General features: G+C 42.9%; 1 protein-coding gene across 2 annotated transcripts in view; it reads left to right on the forward strand.

The window, feature by feature from the left end:
• EFHC1 (EF-hand domain containing 1) overlaps positions 254-24,899 on the forward strand; it is a 75,347-nt gene continuing 50,701 nt past the window's right edge. The window contains exons 1-2 of one of the 2 annotated variants that reach the window (XM_001928760.6): positions 254-492; positions 14,703-14,924. In XM_001928760.6, coding sequence (XP_001928795.3) covers positions 430-492; positions 14,703-14,924 — 285 coding nt within the window. In that variant the 5' untranslated portion in view covers positions 254-429. The remainder of the gene's footprint in view (positions 493-14,702; positions 14,925-24,899) is intronic. The other variant, XM_013978451.2, reaches the window with a different exon arrangement.

Raw genomic sequence — 24,899 nt, forward strand, 5'->3', positions numbered from 1 at the left:
CCACTGACACTTCAGTGTGAACTGTGTCAAGTCCCTTTTCCCACAGCTGGGAGAAGGGAGAGTGGGCGGGTCGCGGTGAGGACTGGGCGGAGCGAAGGCAGGGCCTCCCCTGGGCCTGGAACGGCTCCAAGGGCCCGCCCCAAACGGGACCTCTCGGCGAGAACTATCGCGTCATCACAACCCTCTCCTCCGCCCCCGCCCACCCGCTCCCGCCAACCCGCATCCCTAGCTGGGAGGGGCGGGGCCAGCTCGCCTCAGCCGGCCCCCCTCCCGCGAGACGCGCCCAGGCCCGTGGACAGCGCACGCGCAGACCTGGCAGCGGGCGCTCCGGCTGTTTGGCGTTGCCATGGAGCTGCCCAGGCCTGGCCAAGGAACGCGGCTGGGCGTCTGGGCAACCCGGGAGGACCAAGCCCGCGCGAGGTGGCTGCGATGGTGTCTCACCCAGTGCACGGCCTGCCCTTTCTCCCGGGCACGTCCTTTAAGGACTCCACGGTGAGGACTTCTCCCTCCAGCCCCAACCTGTCCTCAGCCTCTTATTGCGCCTACTTGCTTGTCCACCGTTTGTACTCTTTCCCTTGAAACCTCTCCTCTGTCCCAACCCTGTTCTCCCCCGACACACAAACACCCAGCCTCACCCTTTCTCCCATCCTTTGTCCTCTATCCATCCCTCTAGTTGTTTCCACTCCGCCCAGACAGCTTGTTGGACTCCCAGCGTTCTTCCTTTAGGCTTTGCTCTTCTAGCCCCGGTCTCTTCTCCTTCTAGATCATTGTTTTCCCCACCTTGCTCCCAAGTTCTCCCTAGACTCTATCTCCTCTCCCACCCTCTCTGCCCGGCTTCATCCTTAAACCCTTCCCCCAGCCTGGTTCCTTCCCGGACGCAGCCTCTTTACATCTTCATCCTTATTTTCACGGCCCTATCCCACCCACTCTCCCCAAGCCCATCACTCCTGCCCCGCGTCTTTCCTCTTCTGAATCCTAGACCCAGTCATCTCTCCCACCCCAGCTCGGTTTCCAGTCTTACAGACCATATCTACCCATTCACTTCGTTCTGCCAGGTCCTTTCCCAAAGTCTCCTTCCCTCTCATTTATGCTTCTACCAAATCGCATCCCTTTTCTGTCCAGCACTTCTGGCTTTTCTACAGTTTAGTTCCACATTCACCCTGCTCTTGTTTCGTCTTCTTTCTCAACTGCTCTTTCTCCAAAAAGACTTTCAACACTTGGCGGTCTTTGTCCCAAATCATCCTCAGGTGCTTTGTAGGAGATAGTTATGTTTTCCTTCCCTCCACCATAGCTGATTTGTTGCTGGTTTTTTCTTCCCCAGCCCTTTTCTTTTCACCTTAATGTGTTTGTTTTGTTTTTGTCTTTTCTAGGGCTGCCCGCAGCATATGGAGGTGCCCAGGCTAGGGGTCGAATCAGAGCTGTAGACACCGGCCTACGCCAGAGCCACAGCAATGCGGGATCCCAGCTACGTATGCGACCTACACCACAGCTCAAGGCAACGCCAGATCCTTAACCCACTGAGCGAGGCCAGGGAGCAAACCCGAAACCCGTGGTTCCTAGTCGGATTTGTTAACCACTGAGCCACAAGGGGAACTCCTCTTTTCACTTTAATATTAAAGATACCTGTTGCGATTTTGTTTGGCTCCTCCTCTAACTTAAGTGTTTTCATCTGCATCCTTTAGACAAAATTAAAGAGAAAAAAAAGGCTCCCCCCCCCAACATAGTTTAGCCCTTGACAGAATTACTTGTTTTAATTAAGAAATTTCAAGGAGTTCCCCATCATGGGTCAGTGGAAACAAATCTGACTAGCATCCAGGAGGTTCAATCCCTGGCCTCGCCCAGTGGGTTAAGGATCTGGCACTGCCCTGAGCTGTGGTGTAAGTCGCAGATGCGGCTCAGATCCTGCGTTGCTGTGGCGTAGGCCAGTGGTGTAGCTCCAATTTGACCCCTTGCCTGGGAACCTCCATATGCTGCAGGTGCGGCCCCAAAAAGACCAACCCGCCCCCCGCAAAAAAAAAAAAAAAAAAAAGAAATTTCAGGGTTATTGAACTGTGTATTGGAAGATCCACATTGAGATTCAGTAGGCTGATGATCAGAGATGAAACAGTAATTTATATTTATCTAGTTTAATAATTTATAAGTACCTCTCCCTGGTCGTAAACGGAATGTAAAATACATTGTCAATTTATTTTCTTTGGGAGAATGAATCAAGAGTTTGGTGAGAGAGTTTGGGTTATGAATCTCTTCTTCATGGTCGTTCCTGCATTAAGACACAGCATGATAGGTGTTTTGGCTTCAGTGAACTTTGCTGTTTTATGTCTAAAATGTTGTATGCTTGTTTCTTGCCCTGGGCAGGAACAGTTTACCATTTGGTTTTGGTGGGTGTGGGTTACCCACAGGGCAGGGTGGAGTTGATAAGGGAGATTACAGAAGTATAGACTGGGGGTCCCGGGCTCTGGGGACATATATTGCTGCACTAAAAGTAAGATGAACTGTGCATTGGACACACATCAGGTTTTATTATTTATTTATTTGTTGTCTTTTTAGGGCCGAACTCGTGGCAAAGGGAGGTTCCCAGGCTAGGGGTCTAATCAGAGCTACAGCTACAGGCCTATGCCACAGCCACAGCGATGCCAGATCCGAGCTGCATCTGTGAACTGCACCACAGCTCACTGCAACACCGGATCCTTAACCCGCTGAGCAAGGCCAGGGATCGAACCCTCAACCTCATGGTTCCTAACCCGCTTCGCCGCAACGGGAACTCCCCCATATCAGGTTTTAAGTACACTGGCCAAGTGTCAATCATTGTGCCTTATTTGAAATTTGAAAAACCCTGGTCACTGTCTTCAGCCCTGAAGGACTAAGTGTGTATAACTCTCAAGGCCTTGGGAAGGTGAACCACAGTGACTAAGATGGGGAGCTGGAGGTGGCTTGCATCGGGGTGCCCGTGAGCTGAGGGATGGTGGCGATGTCTTTCTAAAACAGGGAAAGCAAGTGAAGCCGCTGATGTTGCTCTGTCTTTAGAGGTGGAAGAAAAGGAGTTTGAAGTGACACAGGTTACCCAGTGACGAAATCAACTCAGCCTATTTTGTTCTATGTCATTTGTGATATGTCCTATCAACTGGCTTGTATCCCTGAATATGTGACCCTTGAAATAAACTCCACAGTACATAACTCTTTTAGCACCTTTTATGTTAGTACAGATCTTGAAAGATAGTAGGTTGGGCTGCCAAGAAATTAGGAGGTAGTTAAGTTAGTCATTTTTTTTTCATAAAAATATGATCCTAAAAGATATAGGTGTGTGGGGCTATGCTGAATAAAGCTGGATTGAACGTGGGCTTGCAGGTATGTCTTCAGGATCCTATGTTCTTGACCTTTGGATGTGTACCCAGAAGTGGAATTGCTGGATTGTTTGGTGGTTCTATTTTTAAGTTTTTTTTTTTTTTTTTTTTCCCCACTGTACAGCAAGGGGATCAAGTTATCCTTGCATGTATACATTACTATTACATTCCCCCCCCCACCCTTTGTTCTGTTGCAACATGAGTATCTAGACAAAGTTCTCAATGCTACTCAGCAGGATCTCCTTGTAAATCTATTCTAAGTTGTGTCTGATAAGCCCAAGCTCCCGATCCCTCCCACTCCCTCCCCCTCCCATCAGGCAGCCACAAGTATTTTTAAGTTTTTGAGAAACCTCCACACTGTTTTCCATAGTGCCTGTACCAGTTTACATTCCCACCAGTAGTACATGGGGTTCCCTTGTCTCCACATCCTTTGAAAAGTTGGTATCTCTTGTCTTTTTGATGACCATCCCAGCAGGTGTGAGGTGGTATCTCATGGTGGTTGTAATTAGCATTTCCTTGATGGTTAGTGATTCGAAGCACCTTTTCATGAACCTCTTGGCCACTTGTCTTTGGAAACATACTCATGTTCCCAATGCCGGATCCTTAACCCACTGAGCGAGGCCAGGGATTGAACCTGCATCCTCATGGATACTAGTTCTCATACTCAGTTTCCTCTATCCATGTTTTAATCAGACTTTGTTTGGATTGTTTTTGTTTTGCTATTGGGTTGTATGAGGGTCTTTTTAAAAATATATTTTGGATATCAGTCCCTTGTCAGATATATGATTTGCACATTTTCCTTCCGTTCTGTAGGTTGCATTTTCATTTCAATGAGTTCTTTTGCTGTGCAGAGAATAGTCCTACTTATTTATTTTTGCTTTTATGGTCAGACCTAAAAAATCATTGCCTAGAGCAATGTCAAGAAGCTTTTTCCTTATGTTTTCTTCAATGAATTTTATAGTTTCAGGCCTTATATTAAGTCTGATACATTTTGAGTTAACTTTTGTAAGTAGTGTATGATAGGCATCCAGTTTCATTCTTCTACATGAGGTTATCCAGTTTTCCCAACGGCATTATTGAAGAGACTTCCTTTTTTTTTTTTTAATTTAATTTTTTAAAAAATATTTTTAGGGCTGAACCCAGGCTAGGGGTCAAATTGGAGCTGTAGCTGATGGCCTACACCACAGCCACAGCAATGCAGGATTCGAGCTTCGTCTGTGACCTACAGCACAGCTCATGGCAATGCCGAATCCTTAACCCATTCATCGAGGCCAGGGATTGAACCTGCATCCTCATGGATACTAGTTGGATTCATTTCTGCTGAGCGAGAACGGGAACTTAGTGCATGATTCCTTTAATGTGCTGTTGAATTTGATTTGCTGGGATTTTGTTGAGGATTTTTTTCATCTATGTTTATCAAAGATACTGCTCTGTAATTTTCTTTTTGAGTTGTTTCCTTATCTGGTTTTGGTAAAGGTAATAATGCTGGCCTCTCAAAATGAGTTTGAGAATGTTTCCTCCTCTTTAGTTTTTTGGAGGAATTTGGGAAGGACTGGCATTCTTTTTTTTTTTTTTTTTTTTTTTTTTCCCTGCCTTTTCTAGGGAACCCATATGGAGGTTCCCAGGCTAGGGGTCTAATTGGAGCTGTAGACGCTGGCCTCCACCAGAGCCACAGCAACTTGGGATCTGAGCCGCCTCTGCGACCTACACCACAGCTCACAGCAATTCCGGGTCCTCAACCCCCTGAGCAAGGGCAGGGATCAAACCTGCAGCCTCATGGTTCCTAGTTGGATTCGTTAACTACTGTGCCACAACGGGAACTCCATTCTTCTTTAAATGTCTAGTAAAATTCACCAGTGAAACCATCTGGTCCCAGGCTTTTCTCTGTTAGGAGGTTTTGATTACTGATTCAGTTTCCTTGTTACTGGTCTGTTTAGATTTCCTATTTCTTCATGATTCAATCTTGGTAGGTTGTACGTTTCTAGAAATTCATCAGTTTCTTTTAGGTTATTCAGTTTTTTGGCATATAATTATTCATGGTAGTCTCTCATGAGCCTTTGTATTCTTTGTGGTATCAGTAGGTGTTGTGATGTCTCCTTTTTCATTTCTGATTTTGCATTCTCTTTTTTCTTAATCAGTTCAGCTAAAGGTTTATTAATTTTGTTCATATTAAAAAAACAGCTTTTAATTTCTTTGATCATTTCTTTTTCTAATCTCTCATTCATTTATTTCTGCTCTAATTTTTATTATTTCCTTTTTCTGTTACTTTGGCCTTAGTTCTTTTTCTAGTTTCTTGGAGCATAAGGTGAGGTGGTTTACTTGAGAGCTTTCTTTTTTCTTAATGCAGGTGTATATCATTATAAACTTACCCCTTAGAACTGCTTTTGCAGCATCCTATAGGTTTTCATTTTTGTGCTTTCTTTTTCATTTCTTCAAGATTTTGAAATTTTTCCCCTTTGATTTTTTTGATTCAAGGTTGTTCAAAAGTGTGTTATTTAATTTCCTTATAGTTGTGCATTTTCCAGTTTCCTCCTCCTGTTGATTTCTGGTTTTATACCATTGTGTTCGGAAAAGATACATGGTATAATTTCAGTCTTCTTAAACTTTCTGAGACTTATTTTGTGACTTACCATATAAGCTGTCCTGAAGAATGTTCTGTATGTGCTTGAGAACAACGATTATTCTACTGCTGTTGAATGGACCATTCTGTATGTATTTGTTAGATCTGTTTGATCTAAAGTATGGTTCAAGTGCAGTGTTCCTTGTTGATTTTCTATGCAAGGATGAAAGTGGGGTATTGAGGTCTCTTCAAATGTGTTAGTGTTTTATCACATATAAAACTGCCCTTGCATCTTTTTTTTTTTTTTAGTTTTTTTTTATTACTCAAATGAATTTATCACATCTATAGTTGTATAATGATCATCACAGTCCAGTTTCACAGGATTTCCATCCCACAACCTAAGCACATCCCCCTACCCCCAAACCGTCTCCTCCAGAGACCATAAGTTTTTCTTTTTTTTTTTTTTTTTGCTATTTTTTGGGCCACTCCCCTGACATATGGAGGTTCCCAGGCTAGGGGTGGAATCGGAGCTGTAGCCACCGGCCTACGCCAGAGCCACAGCAATGCGGGATCCGAGCCGCGTCTGCAACCTACACCACAGCTCACGGCAACGCCGGATCGTTAACCCACTAAGCAAAGGCAGGGACCGAACCCGCAACCTCATGGTTCCTAGTCGGATTCGTTAACCACTGCACCACGACGGGAACTCCCCATAAGTTTTTCAATGTTTGTGAGTCAGCATCTGTTCTGCAAAATTCAGTCTGTCCTTTTTTCAGATTCCACATGTCAGTGAAAGCATTTGATGTTGGTGTCTCATTGTCTGGCTGACTTCACTTAGCATGATAATTTGTAGGTCCATCCATGTTGCTAAAAATGCCATTATTTCTTTCCTTTTAATGGCTGGGTGATATTCCATTGTGTGTATGTACCATATCTTCTTGATCCACTCCTCTGTCGATGGACATTTAGGCTGTTTCCGTGTCTTGGCTATTGCAAATAGTGCTGCAGTGAACATCGGAGTACATGTGTCTTTGTGAGTCAGTTTTCGCTGGATAGATGTCCATGAGTGGGATTGCTGGATCAAATGGTAGTTCTATGTTTAGTTTTCTGAGGCATCTCCATACTGTTTTCCACAGTGGTTGCACCAATTTACATTCCCACCAACAGTGTCATAGGGTTCCTTTATCTCCACACCCTCTCCAGCACTTATGGCTTGTAGACTCTTTGATGATGGCCATTCTGGCTGGTGTAAGGTGGTACCTCAGAGTGATTTTGATTTGCATTTCTCTAATGATGAGTGATGGTGAACATCTTTTCATGTGTTTTTGGCCATCTGTATGTCTTCTTTGGAGAATTGTCTGTTTAGATCTTCTGCCCATTTTTTGATGGGATTGTTTGTTTTTTTGGTTTGGAGCTGCAGAAGGTGTTCATAAATTTTGGAGATGAATCCCTTGTCAGTTGCTTCATTTGCAAAGATTTTCTCCCATTCCGTGGGTTGTCTTTTTGTGTTGTTTAGGGTTTCCTTTGCCATGCAGAAACTTTGAAGTTTGATTAGGTCCCATTTGTTTATTTTTGTTTTTATTTTCATTACTCTAGGAGGTGGATCTGAGAAGATGTTGCTGCTGTTCTGTCAGACAGTGTTTGGCCTATGTTTTCCTCTAAGAGTTTTATCATTGTCTGGTCTTCTATCTAGGTCTTTAATCCATTTTGAGTTTATTTGTGTGTGTGGGGTTAGGGAGTGTTCTAATTTCATTCTTTTCCATGTGGCTGTACCGTTTTCCCAGCACCACTTGTTGAAACAGGCTGTCTTTTCTCCATTGTATATTCTTGCCTCCTTTGTCATAGATGAGTTGGCTGTAGGTGTGTGGATTTAATTCTGGGCTTTCTATCCTGTTCCACTGATCTATATTTCTGTCTATGTGCCAGTACCATATGGTTTTGGTGATTGTTGCTTTGCAGTATAGTCTGAAGTCCGGGAGCCTGATTCCTCCAGCTCCATGTTTCTTTTTCAGGATGTCTTTGGCTATTCTGGGTCTTTTGTGCTTCCAAACAAACTTTAAAATATTTTGTTTGAGTTCTGTGAAGAATGTCCTTGGTAATTTGATAGGGATTGCATTGAATCTGTAGATTGCCTTGGGTAGTATAGTCATTTTGATAATATTAACTCTTCGAATCCATGAGCATGGTATATCTTTCCATCTATTTGTGTCATCTTTGATTTCTTTCATCAGTGTCTTGTAGTTTTCAGAGTACAGATCTTTTGTCTCTTTAGGTAGGTTTACTCCTAGGTATTTTATTCTTTTGGATGTGATGGTAAACACGATTGCTTCCCTAATTTTTCTTTCTGATCTTTCATTGTTAGTATATAGAAATGCCGTCGATTTCTGTGTATTAATTTTGTATCCTGAGATTTTGCCAAATTCATAGATGAGCTCTAACAGTTTTCTGGTAGAGTCTTTAGGATTCTCTAGGTATAGTATCATGTCATCAGCAAATAGTGATAGTTTTACTCTTCCTTTCCAATTTGGATTCCTTTCATTTCTTTCACTTCTCTGATTGCTGTGGCTAGGACTTCCAGAACTATGTTGAATACTAGTGGAGAGAGCAGACATCCTTGTCTTGTTCCTGATCTCAGCGGGAATTCTTTCAGCTTTTCACCATTGAGAATGATGTTTGCTGTGAGTTTGTCATATATGGCCTTTATCATGTTGAGGTAGGTTCCCGTGATGCCCACTTTCTGAAGGGTTTTTATCAGAAATGGGTGTTGGATTTTGTCAAAGGCTTTTTCTGCTTCTATTGAGAGGATCATATGGTTTTTATTCTTCAGTTTGTTAATGTGGTGTATCACACTGATGGATTTGCGGATATTGAAGAACCCTTGCATCCCTGGGATAAATCCCACTTGATCATGATGTACAATCCTTTTAATGTATTGTTGGATGTGGTTTGCTAGTATTTTGTTGAGGATTTTTGCATCGATGTTCATCAGTGAAATTGGCCTATAGTTTTTTCTTTTTTTGTGGTATCTTTGTCTGGTTTTGGTATTAGGTTGATGGTGGCCTCATAGAATGAGTTTGGAGTGTCCCTTCCTCTGCAATTTTTTGGAATAGTTTCAGAAGGAGAGGTGTTAGCTCTTCTCTAAATGTTTGATAGAATTTGCCTGTGAAGCCATCTGGTCCTGGACATTTGTTTGTTGGAAGTTTTTAAATCACAGTTTCAACTTCAGTTCTTGTGATTGGTCCATTCATCTTTTCTATTTCATCTTGGTTTAGTCTTGGAAGATTGTACTTTCCTAAGAATTTGTCCATTTCTTCTAGGTGTTCTGTTTTATTGCTGTATAGTTGCACATGGTAGTCTCTTATGATCCTTTGTATTTCTGTGATGTCTGTTGTTACTTCTCCTTTTTCATTTCTAATTTTATTGATTTGAGTCCTCTCTCTTTTTCTTGATACGTCTGGCTAAGGATTTATCAATTTTGTTGATCTTTTCAAAGAGCCAGCTTTTCGTTTCATGGATCTTTTCTGTGGTTTTCTTTGTTTCTATTTCACTGGTTTCTGCTCTGATCTTTATAATTTCTTTCCTTCTACTAACTTTAGGTCTTGTCTGTTTCTCTCTCTCGAGTTGCTTTAGATGTAAAGTTAGCTTGTTTATTTGAGCTTTTTCTTGTTTCCTGAGGTGGGCTTGTATTGCTATAAACTTTCCTGTTAGAACATCTTTTGCCACATCCCATAGGTTTTGGAGTGTTGTATCTTTGTTGTCATTTGCTTCTAGGTATTTTCAATTTCTGCTTTGATTTCTTCAGTGATCCATTGGTTGTTTAGTAGCATGTTGTTTAGTCTCCACGTGTTTGTGTTTTTTTGCAGTTTTTTTCTTGCTGATTTCCAGTCGTATAGCATTGTGTTCAGAATAGATGCTTGATATGATTTCAGTTTTCTTAAAGTTACTGAGGTTGGATTTGTAGCCCAGGATGTGATTAATCTTAGAGAATGTTCCATGTGCACTTGAGAAGAATGTGTATTCTGTTGCTTTTGGATGGAATGTCCTATAGATATCTATTAAGTCCATCTGGTCTAATGCTTCGTTCAGGGCCTGTGTTTCCTTATTGATTTTGTGTCTGGATGATCTGTCCATTGCTGTAATTGGGGTGTTAAGGTCCCCTACTATGATTGTGTTATTGTCGATTTGTCCTTTTAAGGTTGTTAGCAGTTGCCTTCTATATTGTGGTGAACCTATGTTGGATGTGTAGATATTTAAAATTGTTATATCTTCTTCTTGGATTGATCCTTTGATCATTATGTAATGACCTTCTTTGTCCCTTAAAATATTCTTCATTTAAAAGTGTATTTTGTCTGATATGAGTATTGCTACTCCAGCTTTCTTTTGATCCCCATTTGCATGGAATATTTTCTGCTATCCTCTCACTTTCAATTTGTATGTGTCCCTAGAAGTGAAGTGGGTCTCTTGAAGATAGCATATATATGGATCTTGTTTTTGTATCCAGTCAGTCTGTGTCTTTTGGTTGGGGCATTTAGTCCTTTAGTATTAGTTGTAAGGTTGGTTTAGTGTTGCTGAATTCTCTCAACTTTTGCTTATTTGTGAGGGTCTTGATTTCAAGACCCTTCAAGTCTGAATGATAGCCTTGCTGGTAAAGTAATCTTGGTTGGTGTTTTTTTCCATTCATCACGTTAAGTATATCATGCCACTCCCTTCTGGCCTGAAGAGTTTCTGCTGAAAAATCTGCCGATAACCTTATTGGGGTTCCCTTGTATGTTATTTGTTTCTTTTCCCTAGCTGCTTTCAAGATTTTCTCTGTCTTTAATTTTGGTCATTTTGGTTAGTATGTGTCTCAGTGTATTCCTCCTTTTATATGGTACTCGTTGTGCTTCCTGGATTTGAGGGAGTGGTTCCTTTCCCATATTAGGGAAGTTTTCAGCTATTATCTCTTGGAATATTTTCTCTGTCTCTTTCTCTCTCCCTTCTCCTTCTGGCACCCCTATAATACGGATGTTGGTGTGTTTAACATTGTCCCAGAGTTCTCTGAGACTCTCTTCATTTGTTTTCAATCTTTTTTCTATTTTCTGTTCCTCATCCGTAATTTCCACTAATCTGTCCTCCACCTCACTTATTCATTCTTCTGCCTCCTGTATTCTGCTGTTAGCTGCTTCTAGTGAATTTTTTATTTCAGTTATTTTATTTTGCATCTCTTCTTGTTTAAGTTTTATATCTTGTATCTTTTTGGTCAGTGTTTCCTGTAAGTTATCCATCTTTGCCTCCAGTTTATGTCCAATGTCTTGCATCATCTTCAGTATCAACAATCTAAAGTTTTTTTCCTGGAGGCTGAGAATCTCCTCATCACTTACGTGATTTTCTGGGGTTTTTCCTTTCTCCTTCATCTGAGTTATAGTTCTCTGTCTTTTCATTTTTACAGGTTTTTGGTGTGGTGACCTTTTTACAGATAATAGAGTTGTAGCCTCTCTTACTTCTGATGTCTGTCCCCCTGTGGCTGAAGTCGGTATGGAGGCTTGCTGTAGGCTTCCTGATGGGAGGGGCTGATGCCTGCCTACTAGTAGTGGAGCTGATTCTAATCCCTCTGGTGGGTGGGGCTGTCTCTGGATGGGTTTAGAGGGGGCTGTGTGCCTGAGGGGTCTTTAGGCAGCCTATTTACTGAGGGGCGGGGCTGCGATCTTGCCTGGATTGTTGTTTGGCCTGGAACTTCTCAGCCCTGATGGGTTGGGCTGGGTTTTCCCAAAGTGGGCACCTCCAGAGAAAGTCAGGCTGCTGAATATTCCCAAGAGCTTTGCTTCCAATGTCCTTCCCTCACAACAAGCCACATTCACCCCTATTTTCCCAGGGTGTCCTCTGAGAACTGCAGTCAGGTTTGACCCAGATTCCTATGGAGACTTTGCTTTGCCCTGGGACCCAGTGCATGTGAAAGTCTGTGTGCACCTTTTAAGAATGGGGTCTCCGTTTCCCCCAGTCCTGGGGAGCTCCTGAGCACAAGCCCCACTGGCCTTCAATGCCAGATGCTCTGGGGGCTTTTTCTCCCAGTGCCAGATCCCCACATGTCAGAGTTTGGTGTGGGGCTCAGAACTCTCACTGCTGTAGGTGAGTCTCTGTGAAACAGTTACTTTCCAGTTTGTGGGGCTTCCCACCCAGGAGGTATGGGGTTGTTTATATCACGTAATCTCCCCTTCTACCTCTTGATATGGCTTCCTCTTTGTCTTCTGGAGTAGGATATCTTTAAGGTTTCCGGTCCATTTGGTTGAAGATTGCTCAGCCTTTAGTTGTGAATTTTGTTGTTTTTAGGAGAGAAGTTGAGCTCCAGTCCTTGTATTCCGCCATCTTAATCCCCTCCCCCTTGCATCTTTTTGTATTGTGTTTCCATTAACAAATTGTTGAAGCTATAGCTGTGTTTTGTTTTGTTTGTATTTTTAGGGCTGCACTCTCTGCATATGGAACTTTCCAGGCTAGGAGTCGAATCAGAGCTGCAGCTGTTGGCCTATACCACAGCCACAGCAACTTGAAATCCAGGCACCATCTGTGACCTACACCACAGCTTGTGGCAATGCCAGATCCTTATTCACCGAGTAAGGCCAGGGATCAAACCTGCGTCCTCGTGGATACTACTTGGATTTGTTATTGCTGAGCCATGACAGGAATTCCACTGTAGCTGTTTTTAATAATTTTGTCCTTTACTTTATATTAGAGTTAAGTAGTTAACATGCCGCCAGGTTACAGTTTTAGGATGTCTCTGCTTACCTTTACCAGGCTGTTGTATAGTTTCATGTTACTAATTAACGTCTTGTTTCAGCTCAACGTGCTCCTTCCAGCTTTTCTTGTAAGGCAAGCTTAGTGATGATATAGTCCCTCAGCTTTTATTTATTAGGGAAAGTCTTTATCTTGCCTTTATTTCTGAAGGGGAATTTCTCTGGGTAAAGGACTCTTGGTTGGCAGTTTCTTTCTTCAGTGCTTTCTAGAGGCCTGAGTTGGCTCCCTGTGTGGTTCCCGGGCTCTGGTGGGGACAGGGTAGGGGGAGGAACTCTGGTGGCATTGGTAACCCCTGAAAACTGTGGTTTCTGGGGCAAAAGCTAGTGAAATCCGCAGGGGCTTTATGGCAGCTCCAGCTGTGCTGGCCATTGGCTTTGGGTCGAAATCTGTTTGTCTGCCAAGCAGATCTCTGTAAACCGTAATGTCTGCTGCCAGTGGCCTTCTTTGCTCCTAGCTGGCTCAGTACACTTTAGCTTTGCTGGTCTGGGTTGGGTGAAGCTGAGGTGGGACTTTCGTACAGTGCTCCTGAAAGACTGGAGAGTTAGTTGCCTACTCTGCTCTTCCTTTCCCAGTGAGGGGGGCTCTTTCTAGCTGGGAAGTTCCATCCTGGTGCTGAGCGATGCTGGCTGGGAGGGTGGGATGATGCAGACACAATGAAGCTGTCTTCCTTCTCTTCCTGTTTTGTGAATATCCTTGCTTTTTTGTTCTACTGTGTTGTTAAAACCTCCTAAATGGACCCTGGGCCTCTTCCAGAGCTTTTGTTCCATGGACAACCATTCAGCACTTGCTCGCTGGGGAGGCTAGGTCTCCTGTGCCACCATTTTGGTCTTCTCTGCCTTTAGAATATTTTCTTTCTACCTTTTTCTTTTGTTACTTAATCTTTTGTTTTTGCTTTTTCCAATTGCTCATAAAAATGTGTTGATTGTAAAAACAAACAAAAAACACCGTGATTCAGAAATGTATACTACAGACAGAACATTTTCCAGATCTAGTCTTTTGTGCACGTGTTTGCATGCTTGTAATTATAATACACATGTAATTTTATAAGCTGCTTTTTTGGGCTTATTAAATCACAAACATTTTCCCCAGATTGCCACATGGTCTTTAAAAGCAGTATTTTAATGGCTGCATAATAGCCCATTAAATGAGTTTTCCATCATTTACTCATACCTGTCTTTTAGATTGTTTCCCATGTTTTACTGCTGTAATTAACATTGTCATGGTCAGCCTTAGGCATATTGGTCTTTCTCATAATTTTGGATGATATCCTTAGAGGACCGGGTGGAATTATTGAGTTCAAGACCTTTAAGTCTGTAACATCCATTTGCTTTCCAAAGAGTTATAGGAATGTAGCAGTGTCACTGTAGCAAGAGGCCCTTTCTATCATTTCAGGTAAAAATTCACTTCATAGAACTAGATCTTCTTGGTTCCATGGTTTATGACCTCCAGATAAGATGAAAGACATGGAAAAACGGTACAAAATTAAGAGTACAGATGAGGAGTTCCTGTTGTGGCTCAGTGTCCATGAAGACAAAGGTTCGATCCCTGGCCTCGCTCAGTGGGTTAAGGATCCAGTGTTGCCGTGAGCTGTGGTGTAGGTCACAGACACGGCTTGGATCTGGCATTGCTGTGGCTGTGGTGTAGGCCAGCGGCTACAGTTCCGATTCAACCCCTGCCCTGGGAACCTCCATATGCCACAGGTTTGACCCTAAAAAGACAAAAAAAAAAAAAAAAAAAAAAAAGAGAGAGAGAGAGAGTACAGATGAGATAATATTTTAGATTTTTTGTTCAAAGTGAGCTGGTAATTAAATCAGGTATTCCGTGTCGGGGCTTGAAGATTTGTCTTAAGGTCGGGCTGCTGGTTCCTCCCTCATTCTGGGCCAAGTGTTTCAGCTGAAAATACACATCCCTTCTCATGCAGGTAAATGTGATGTTTATAAGCGGAGGTTTGAGTTATATTTTTGAAAGCTAGCCCTTTCATCTAACAAATACCTGTCACATATTATGAATGACATGCTTCTTTTTTCCTTCAGAAAACAGCATTTCATAGAAGCCAGACGCTGGGCTACAGGAACGGCTATGCGGTCGTTCGCCGTCCAACAGTCGGGATAGGTGGGGACCGGCTCCAGGTCAACCAGCTGTCCCAGGCTGAGCTGGACGAGCTGGCCAACAAGGCCCCGGTGCTCACTTACGGCCAGCTGAAGCGGGCCCCGCCGGCAGAGTTCATTCCTGCACACGTGGCTTTTGACAAAAAGGTATCATCTGGGACGGTGGGGTACCCTTCGAGTTCACATTTCTGAGAGCCAACTGTGTGCAGAAAAGTCACCAGCCAACCGCAGCCTTTCCAGATCCTCTGAGGAGAAAATTGTTCCCATGCCTGAACCCTTAGTCATAGACAGCTGAACTTCGGACTGAAAGACTCTTTCTTTACTCAGGAAGCTGATTACAGAAAATAATTCCCTGTAGACTTCACTGAAATATTTTCTAAATACAGTTTTTAAAAAGTTGGAGGAGTCCTGAACTCTTGAGTTCATATTGCTGTTTACCCTCTTCTCTGTGTTTTCTACTTTTTAAAAGTCCTATGTTCTAGAGTAATGACAAATCCTTAATCTCTATAAAATGCAAAATGTCATCATGACAGGGACTTATTCTGCTGTCAGTTTTCTCCAGACTGTCTCCATAAGTTTTTGTTTTTTTGGGGAACATTCCAGATTTGGCATAACATAACCCGAGGGCAGTATAACAGTTTTGCTTTGGTCGTGTGAGTTGCTCTGTTTACATCTGTTAACATTTCTACATTATTTTTAATTTTCCTTGTCAGTGAGCCTCCTCTTTTCAGTAAAGTGAGGTTGTTCTAACCCCAAGCGTACAGAAGAATTACTGGTGGGACTTTTAAGGAGCCCGAGGTGTTCCCAGCCTTCACTGATTCTCACTTCCAGATGATGGTTATGTGTAACTGAGCCTGAGGACTGTTAACCAGTTTTTATAAGTTAACTTTCTTCATTTACTCCTAGCCTAGCTTCTTCATCTCTCTTTCTCTTTTTTCTTTTTTCTTTTTTTTTTTTTTTGGCTTTTTAGGACTGCACCCGAAGCACATGGAGGTTCCCAGGCTAGGGGTCTAATTGGAGCTGTAGCCGCCACTCTGCACCACAGCCACAGCAACGCAGGATCCTTAAGCCACTGAGTAAGGCCAGGGATCGAACCCTCAACCTCATGGTTCCTAGTCAGATCCGTTTCCACTGCCCCACAATGGGAACTCCCATCTCTTTTTTTTTTTCCTTTTTATTTTGTTGTTTTTATTCAATGTTTATACCAGCTGGTCAACCTTTACTAATACGCTGCCTATTGAAGGTAGAGGCTGGAAGATGCAAATGATTCAGAGGTGGAAATATGCCATTTACATTAATAATCACTTAATTTAGGAGTTCCTGTTGTGGCTCAGTGGCTTAAGGACCCGACGTTGTCTCTGTGAGGATGTAGGTTTTATCCCTAGCCGTGCTCTGTGGGAATCAGTGGGCCTTGCTCAGTTAAGAATCCGGCAAAAAAAAAAAAAAAAAAAAAAAAAAAGAGAGAGTTCCCATTGCGGCCCAGCAGAAACGAATCTGACTAGGAACCATGAGGTTATGGGTTCGATCCCTGGCCTCACTCGGTGGGTTAAGGATCCAGCGTTGCTGTGGCTGTGGTGAAGGCCAGCAGCTAAAGCTCTGATTAGACCCCTAGCCTGGACACCTCCATATGCCACCGTTACGGCCCTATAAAGACAGACAGACAGACAGACACAGACACACACACAGACACACACACACACACACACACGAATCCGGCATTGCTTCAAGCTGTGGCTCAGATCCAGTGTTGCCATGGCTGTGGTGTAGGCTGGCAGCTGCAACTCCGATTTGATGCCTGACCCCAGGAACTTCCATATGCTGCATGCAGGTGTGGCTATGGAAAGAAAAAGATAATGAAGTAAAGAATAGTTAAATGCGTGGCTTTTAAATTAAGTTTTATTTTTTCAATGAGAAAATTTGTTTTTTCTTATTTAAATCAGGGTTTAAATTTTTTAGGGGTCTCTGGAAGTCCACTCAGCAGCTAATGTATTTGTCCATATTTTGAAATTCTTTGTACTGTTCTTCATTCCTAGGATATAACTCTTTCTCACATTGGTGAGAAAGACTAGGCTATCTCCTCTGAGTGCCTCCATCTTTTCACTTTGCTCAAATGCCAGTCTCATCATCATCACCCACTATATCCATTTCCCAGGCTACCCTCCCACTCTGTGTTCCTGGTGTTGGTCTTCATTTCATCTTTTTCATCATTAAAGTCCACCTCACTGCCATTTCACTCAGCTGACATCTTTGCTACCTTTCCTACAAAACCTTCTTTCTCCTTGTGGCTGTTTTTTTTTTGTCTTTTCTAGGGCCGCACCCTCGGCATATGGAGGTTCCCAGGTTAGGGGTCTAATCGGAGCTGTAGCCGCCGGCCTACACCACAGCCACAGCAATGCAGGATCCAAGCCACGTCTGCGACCTACACCATAGCTCACGGCAATGCTGGATCCTTAACCCACTGAGCAAGGCCAGGGATCGTACCTGCAACCTCATGGTTCCTAGTGAGGATTCCTTAACCCCTGAGCCATGACGGGAACTCCACTTATGGCCTTTAAGAAACAGCACTGTGTTCCACCCTTGACTGTTGTATCACTTGCAAGCTCAGATCCAAAGCTGCTTTTTCCTTGTAGCCAGTGTTGTCTTTTTGTCTGGAGGTTTTCTTTGCCAGCATTCTCTTCCACCAGTTTGCAGCCTCTGCCCTTGCTCAGCCACCTCTTCCTTGAAACACTGCTTTTCCTTTGCTTCCAGGACTCTTCATTCTCTTGGTTTCTCTGTCTCCCTCATTGCATCTACTCAGGCCTCCCTACATCCTCTCCATCCTCTCACTTTTTAATGGTAAGCATTTTCTCTTCTTTTTTTTTTGTCTCTTTAAGGTTGCACCTGTGGCATATGGAAGTTCCCAGGCTAGGGGTTGAATCAGAGCTATAGCCACTGGCCTACTCCAGAGCCACCACAGCAACTCGGGATCTGAGCTGCGTCTGCAATCTACACCACAGCTCACAGCAATGCTAGATCCTTAACCCACTGAGCGAGGACAGGGATTGAACCTGCGTCTTCAATGGGTACTAGTCAGATTTATCTCCCCTGAGCCATGATGGGAACAATTTTTTTTTCTTTCTTTTTTTTTTTTTTTTTTTTTTTTGTCTTTTGTCTTTGTTGTTGTTGTTGTTGTTGTTGTTGTTGCTATTTCTTGGGCCGCTCCCGCGGCATATGGAGGTTCCCAGGCTAGGGGTTGAATCGGAGCTGTAGCCACCGGCCTACGCCAGAGCCACAGCAACGCGGGATCTGAGCCGTGTCTGCAACCTACACCACAGCTCACGGCAACGCCAGATCCTTAACCCACTGAGCAAGGGCAGGGACCGAACCCGCAACCTCATGGTTCCTAGTCGGATTCGTTAACCACTGCGCCACGACGGGAACTCCCAATTTTTTTTTTTTTTTTAATTAAAAACACTTAGGAGTTCCCATGATGGTTCAGTGGTAGTGAACCCAACTAGCATCCCTGGCCTCATCCAGTGGGTTAAGGATCCAGTGTTACTGTGAGCTGTGGTGTAGGTTGCAGATGCAGCTTGGACATGGCTCTGACGTGGCATAGGCTGGTGGCTACAGCTCCAATTTGACCTAGCCTGGGGATCTCCATATGCTGCGGGTGTGGCCCCTAAAAAAAAAAAAAAAAAGACCACTTTTATTTGTGCTGCAATACTCTCTTCCAAGAAGCCAATGCCCTTCATTCAGATAATAATTCGGTTTTTACAGCTCCATAGGTAACCTGTATCCTGTATCATTATTCCTCTTTCATTCAGTGTGGAAAAAACAGCTGAATTCTGAGAAATTTAGGTGATTTGGGCAACTCATTTCAGTGGCAGTTTTGAGGACAAAAAATAAAAATACTTTATTTCCAGCCATTCCATTCAATATTTGGTGAATGTCAAGGTCTGTTCTAATGAATTAGACATTTACCTTCAGTGGATGAATTTAATACCAAATTGTTGAATCACATACATTTTAGTTTTGACCTTGTAGATCTCATATATTTAAATTGTACATTGAAATTAATTTTTTTATTAGAGTTGGATCACAATGTTCCTTCAGTTTCTGCTGTACAGCAAAGTCTGCTAGCCACTCATACACACACATTATTTTTTTTTTCCATTTTCCATCATGTTCTACCCCAAGATACTGGACACAGTTTCCTGTGCTGTATAGTAGTTTCCTGTGCTGTATAATCCCATCACCTGTCCACCCTTCCGTTATAAATGTAATAGTTTGCATCTGCCAATCCCAAACTCCCCCACCTATCCCCTTCTCTCTCCCCCTCCCCACTGGCGAACACAAGTCTGCTTTCCATGTCCATGATCTTTTTTTTTTTTGCTTTTTAGTACCACACCCACGGCATATGAAGGTTCCTAGGCTAGGGGTCTAATCAGAGCTACAGCTGCCAGCCTACACCACAACCATAGCAATGCAGCATCTGAGCCGCATCTGCCACCTACACCACAGCTCATGGCAACTCCAGATCCTCAACCCATTGAGAGAGGCCAGGGGTCAAACCTGCAACCTCATGCTCTTAGTCAGATTTGTTTCCACTGCACCACGATGGGAACTCCCTGTTTCTGTTTTGTAGATAGGATCATTTGTGCCATATTTTAGATTCTACGTATAAATGATATCATATGGTGTTTGTCTTTCTGACTTACTACTTAGTATGAGAATCTCTAGTTCCATCCATGTTGCTGCAAATGGCATTATTTTATCCTTTTTTGTGGCTGAATAGTATTCCATTGCGTATATGTATTACATCTTTTTTCCCCATTTTATTTGTTAAAAAATTTTTTTTATTATTGCTTATTTATAATGTTCTGTCAATTTCTTCTATACAACAAAAGAGTCCCACTTATACACATGTACACATTCTTTTTCTCACATTGTCCTCTATCATGTTCTATCACAAGTGACTAGATATAGTTCCCTGTGCTATACAGCAGGATCTCATTGCTTATCTACTCCAAATGCTGTAGTTTGCGTCTGCTAACCCTAAACTCCCAGCCAGTCCCCCTCCCTCCCCCAACCCCTTGGCAACCACAGGTCTGTTCTCCTTGTCCATGAATTTGTTTCTTTTCTGTAGAAAGGTTCATTTGTGCCATATGTTAGGTTCCAAATATAAGGATATCATATGGTATTTGTCTTTCTGACTTACTTCACTTAGTATGAGAGTCTCTAGTTCCATGTGTGTTGCTGCAGATGGCACTATTTTGTTCTATTTTATGGCTGAGTAGTATTCCATTGTGTATATATACCTTATCTTCATTCCTCTGTTGATGGACACTTAGGGTATTTCCATGTCTTGGCTGTTGTGAATAGTACTGCAGTGAACATAGGGGTGCATGTATCTTTTTTTTTTTTTTTTGGTCTTTTTAGGTCCGCTCCACAGCATATGGAAGTTCCCAGGCTAGGGGTCGACTTGGAGCTGCAGCCACTGGCCTACGCCACAGCCACAGCAATGTTAGATCCCTAACCCACGGAGTGGGGCCAGGGATCAAAGCCACATCCTCATGGATCCTAGTTACCACTGAGCCACAGCGGGAACTCTGAGATCTCACCCACTTTTATGGTTTCAACTATCATCTCAAGGTAGACAACTGCCAATGTTTATTTCCAGTCCTGGCCTTATTGAGACTCCAGGCATTTATCCTCTGCCACGAGATATCTTCACCTGGGTGAGCTGTTGGCACCTGAGGTTCTGTGTGTCTCTGGCTCAGCTCATCCCCTTTTCCCGTAGATGTGCTCTCTCTGTGTGGCTCCACTAAATCATCCAAGCTTGAGAAGTGTGACTTGAGCCACTTTTGGCTTTTCCTCCCTCACTCCCCACTCTCACTTCCGTGTCCTCCCCGACTCTTAGTTCAGACAAGCAGTATGTTATCTGTTGGGTTAGTCTCTTGTAGTATTGGTCTTGTGTGTAGTCTCTTGTGTTAGTACTTGCTTTTATGCTCAGAGTTGCGCTTTGGTTTATTCCACAAAGCGCAACTCTCATTTTGTTGTTTCTCTGGGAAAAATGCTTGAGACTCTCTTCTTCAGTACAGTAAACGTTACTCATCCCTAGTTGCTCTGACCCCACTCGAAAGTCATCTGAGACTCTTTTTCCTTCACAACACACAACCAATCTTATTAACAAGCTCTGTCATTCTGCCTTTAAAATTTATAACTAATCCATCCACATATTTCCATCTCCACTATTGCCATTAATTTAATCTTTATATAGCAGCCAGGCTTTTAAAAATAAATGTCAGATGGGAGTTCCCACTGTGGCGCAATGGAAACAAATCCATCTAGCATCCATGAGACTGCAGGTTTGGTCCCTGGCCTTGCTCAGTGGGTTAAAGATCCAGCGTTGCCGTGAGCTGTGGTATAGGTCACAGACTTGGCTCAGATCCTGTGTTGCTGTGTCTGTGGCATAGGCCAGCAGCTGCAGCTCCAATTCGACCACTAGCCTGGGAACCTCCACATGCTGTGGGTGCTGCCCTAAAAAAAGAAAAAAAAAAAAAAAAGTCAGAACCTGTCACATACTGACCTAAAATACTTCCATGGCTTTCTCATTGTATATGGACTAGATCCAACTCTACAGGTTCCTCACAGCCCACATGAGATCTCGCCCCCCTGCTGTTCCTCAGCCTTTTCTTGAACCTCCCTTGTCCTTACCCACTGTGTTTCAGTCACATTGGATTTACTTTCCTTATTTCCTTGAGACTCCTGTAACACCCTCCCCCCAACCCCAGGACCATTGCACATGCTGTTCCTTCTACCTGGAATAGCTTTCCCTCTGCTCCATCTCACCTTTCTCACCCTTCAAGGTGACTCACCTGGAGCTTTTCTGGCCACCTTACTGAGGCGGTCCCTCCTGTTTTCTCTATCACTTTTCTTTGTTTCCTTCACATCAGGATGTTATAGTTTGTATTGCTGATTTGTTTAGTGTTTATGTGCCCCACCTGAGTGTATGCTTCATTAGGGTAAGGACTCGTCTGCTTTATTCTGTGATTGGAACGCAATAAATGTGAGTTGAAAAAATGGGATAAATCATTATTTAACAAATGAAATTAATATATTGTCTCTGTTCTCGTCTGCTTTATTCTGTGATTGGAACTCAATAAATGTGAGTTGAAAAAATGGGATAAATCATTATTTAACAAATGAAATTAATATATTGTCTCTGTTGCTGCTGAAAATTGGCAAGCTGAGCATGCAACACAGCTATAATAGAATAAAATAACAATAAAGGGTGGCTAGGCTTTTTATAATTGTGATATGAAAGTATTTATTCAAGCATCCTCCCTTTTAATCTTGATGTAATTGTGAATATTTCCAAGTTTACGGTGGCATTCTGAGTGCTTCCTGGGGGAATTAAGAGACTTGGATTCTAATTCCAGGTCTCCTGCCAACCAGTGTTGGGACCTTGGCCAGTCACAAACTCTAGTGTCCTCATCTACATAATTAGTTGGAATACACGTAGGAGTCTAGCCAGCTGTGAAGTTTCGTGAAAAATACTTTTTTTTTTTTTTTTTTTCTTTTCAAGGGCGGCACGCACAGCGTATGTAAGTTCCCAGGCTAGGGGTTGAATTGGAACTGCGGCTGCCAGCCTACGCCACAGCCACAGCCACAACAAGGTGGGACCTTAGCCACATCTGCGACCTACACCGCAGCTCATGGCAACGCTGGATTCTTAACCCCCTGAGCAAGGCCAGGAATTGAACATGCGTTCTCGTGGATATTAGTTGTGTTTGTTACTACTGAGCCACAATGGGAACTCTGAAAAATACGTTTTTTAACAGTGTCTAAATATTGTCTTTTCCTTCCTTTCCGCATAATATATTTCCTTCTTATTCTACCTGAGAAAGCTAAGGTTATCCTATTTGCTAAATAGTTTTCCTAGATTAACTCTTTTCTGGTCATTTCTTACTGGGAGGAGCACAGAACTCTTAATTCGCTTCTTTTTTTCTGGTCTTCTGACTTTTTAGGGCCACACCCGTGGCATATGAAGGTTCCCAGGCTAAGGGTCTGATCAGAGCTGTAGCCACCAGCCTACACACAGCCACAGCAATGCCAGATCTGAACCGCGTCTTTGACCTGCACCACAGCTCATGGCAATGCCAGATCCTTAACCCACTGCGTGAGGTCAGGGATCAAACCCACAACTTCATGGTTCTTAGTTGGATTTACTTCTACTGCGCCACTATGGGAACTCCTTAATTCGCTTCTTAATAGTAGATAAGTACCTTTTGATTAACAAATAATTAAGTACACTAGGGTTAGAATATTCCTGTCCTAAGTTTTCACATATTTGTGTGGCTCTTTGTAATATGAATTACATATTGAAAACATGCAGTTTTAGCCAGATGTATAGATGATATGCCCAGGAAGCCCAAATACTTTATTGGACAAACTGATTTCTATTAAATTATTAGAAGTGAATGTACAGAAAAAACTTTGAGGGTTTTTTAAATTTAATTTTTTTTTCTTTTTTATGGCCACACCCTTGGCACATGGAAGTTCCTGGGCTAGAGGTCAAATTGGAGCTGCAGCATCCCACATCACAGCCACAGCAGTGTGGGATCTGAGCCATATCTGCAACCTACACTGCAGCTTGCCACAAGACCAGATCCTCAACCCACTGAGCAAGACCAGGGATCCAACCTGCATTCTTGCAGAGGCTCTTTTGTATTAACCCACTGAGCCGCAGTGGGAAATCCTGAGGGGTTTTTTAAATGCATAAAATTTTTACCACTTACAGTTTATGTCAGACAGTGGACTCCCAAATAGCCATAGAACCTGAGAATTTTTGTCCTAGTTAATTGGACAGATTCTTCAAGAAATACGAAATAATGTCATAGATACATAATCAGTTACTTCTTTTCCCTGCACAGTCTGAATGTACTACAATGAATATAAAGCAAAAACTGAACTGTGTATTACTTAATTTTACATTATTCTTTTTTTTTTTTGCTTCAAAAGGAATGTTTTGGATTTTGCAAAATGACCATGTGGTCATAATTCACTACTGTAAATGCATAGATATCTGTACTGATCATATGGCATAATTGCAGAAGATTTTTAAAAATAACCTATTAACATTAAACAAATAGAATGTAGGATTTTTTGATTATTTGAAGCTTTGAAGTGTGTGTGTGTCTGCGTGGGTGTATCTCCTCCCTGGCTCGCATTCTGAGGCCAAGTTCCTATTCCCAAAGGTCTTTTCATCCCCACCGCCACCGTCTTAGAAGGAGATGGTGTAGGAACATGGGTGTGCCCCAGGGCTCAGTCTTTGGTCTTCTTCTTTGTCCACGTCAGACTCATGGCTTGAAATGTCCTTTACACGATGAACTGCGTCCTGAATCTTAGGTGCAGTTGCCTGCTTGACGTCTCCTCTTGAATGTTTAATGGAAATCTCAAACCAAACATGTTCAAAACTGAACCCCTAATTTTGTTTTCCCATTCCCCAGATCTGTTCCACTACAGTTTCTCCAGTATCGATTTCATAGTAGTTCCATTTTTTTTTTTAAGTTGCTCAGGTCAAAATGTTTGAGTGGTCCTGATTTTTCTCTAATACTGCCTTCTTTCCCAGAACCCAGCCCTGCATCTCGTATTGTCCCCTGCAACATTAACTGTGCTGTCCCTTGAATTTAGTACATCTCAAATTGAGCTCACGGGCTTGCCCAATCTTCTTCCTGTGTTTGCTTTCATGAGACTCTCCACCCATCCTAGCACTGTTTTCCTCAGTGCCTGGTCCGCTTCCACCCTCCCACTTCCCCACTGTCAGTCCAATCACCCTTCCTTGTTTTTCCATCATTGGTAGTTTATTACTGCGGACCTGGACCACTGAGGGGCTTGCCATCTGAGCATCACACCCAGCTTCTTCCTCCCACATCCTAGCCTGCTTACTGCTTGGTTTTCTTCCTCTGCTTCCTCTGTGGGTACCATGCCTGGAACCCCCTCTTATCTTCTTCACTTAAAACTTTTCTGACCATCTTCACTCACACAGATTCTTTTTCTGGACTGGCATGGCACCTATTATCTAAGATGTAGTGAGTTGTAGCTAGAGAACTCCAGTCTGCCATTCAGTTATGTCCCAAC

Source organism: Sus scrofa, chromosome 7, assembly GCF_000003025.6.
Source record: "Sus scrofa isolate TJ Tabasco breed Duroc chromosome 7, Sscrofa11.1, whole genome shotgun sequence".
NCBI lineage: Eukaryota > Metazoa > Chordata > Mammalia > Artiodactyla > Suidae > Sus > Sus scrofa.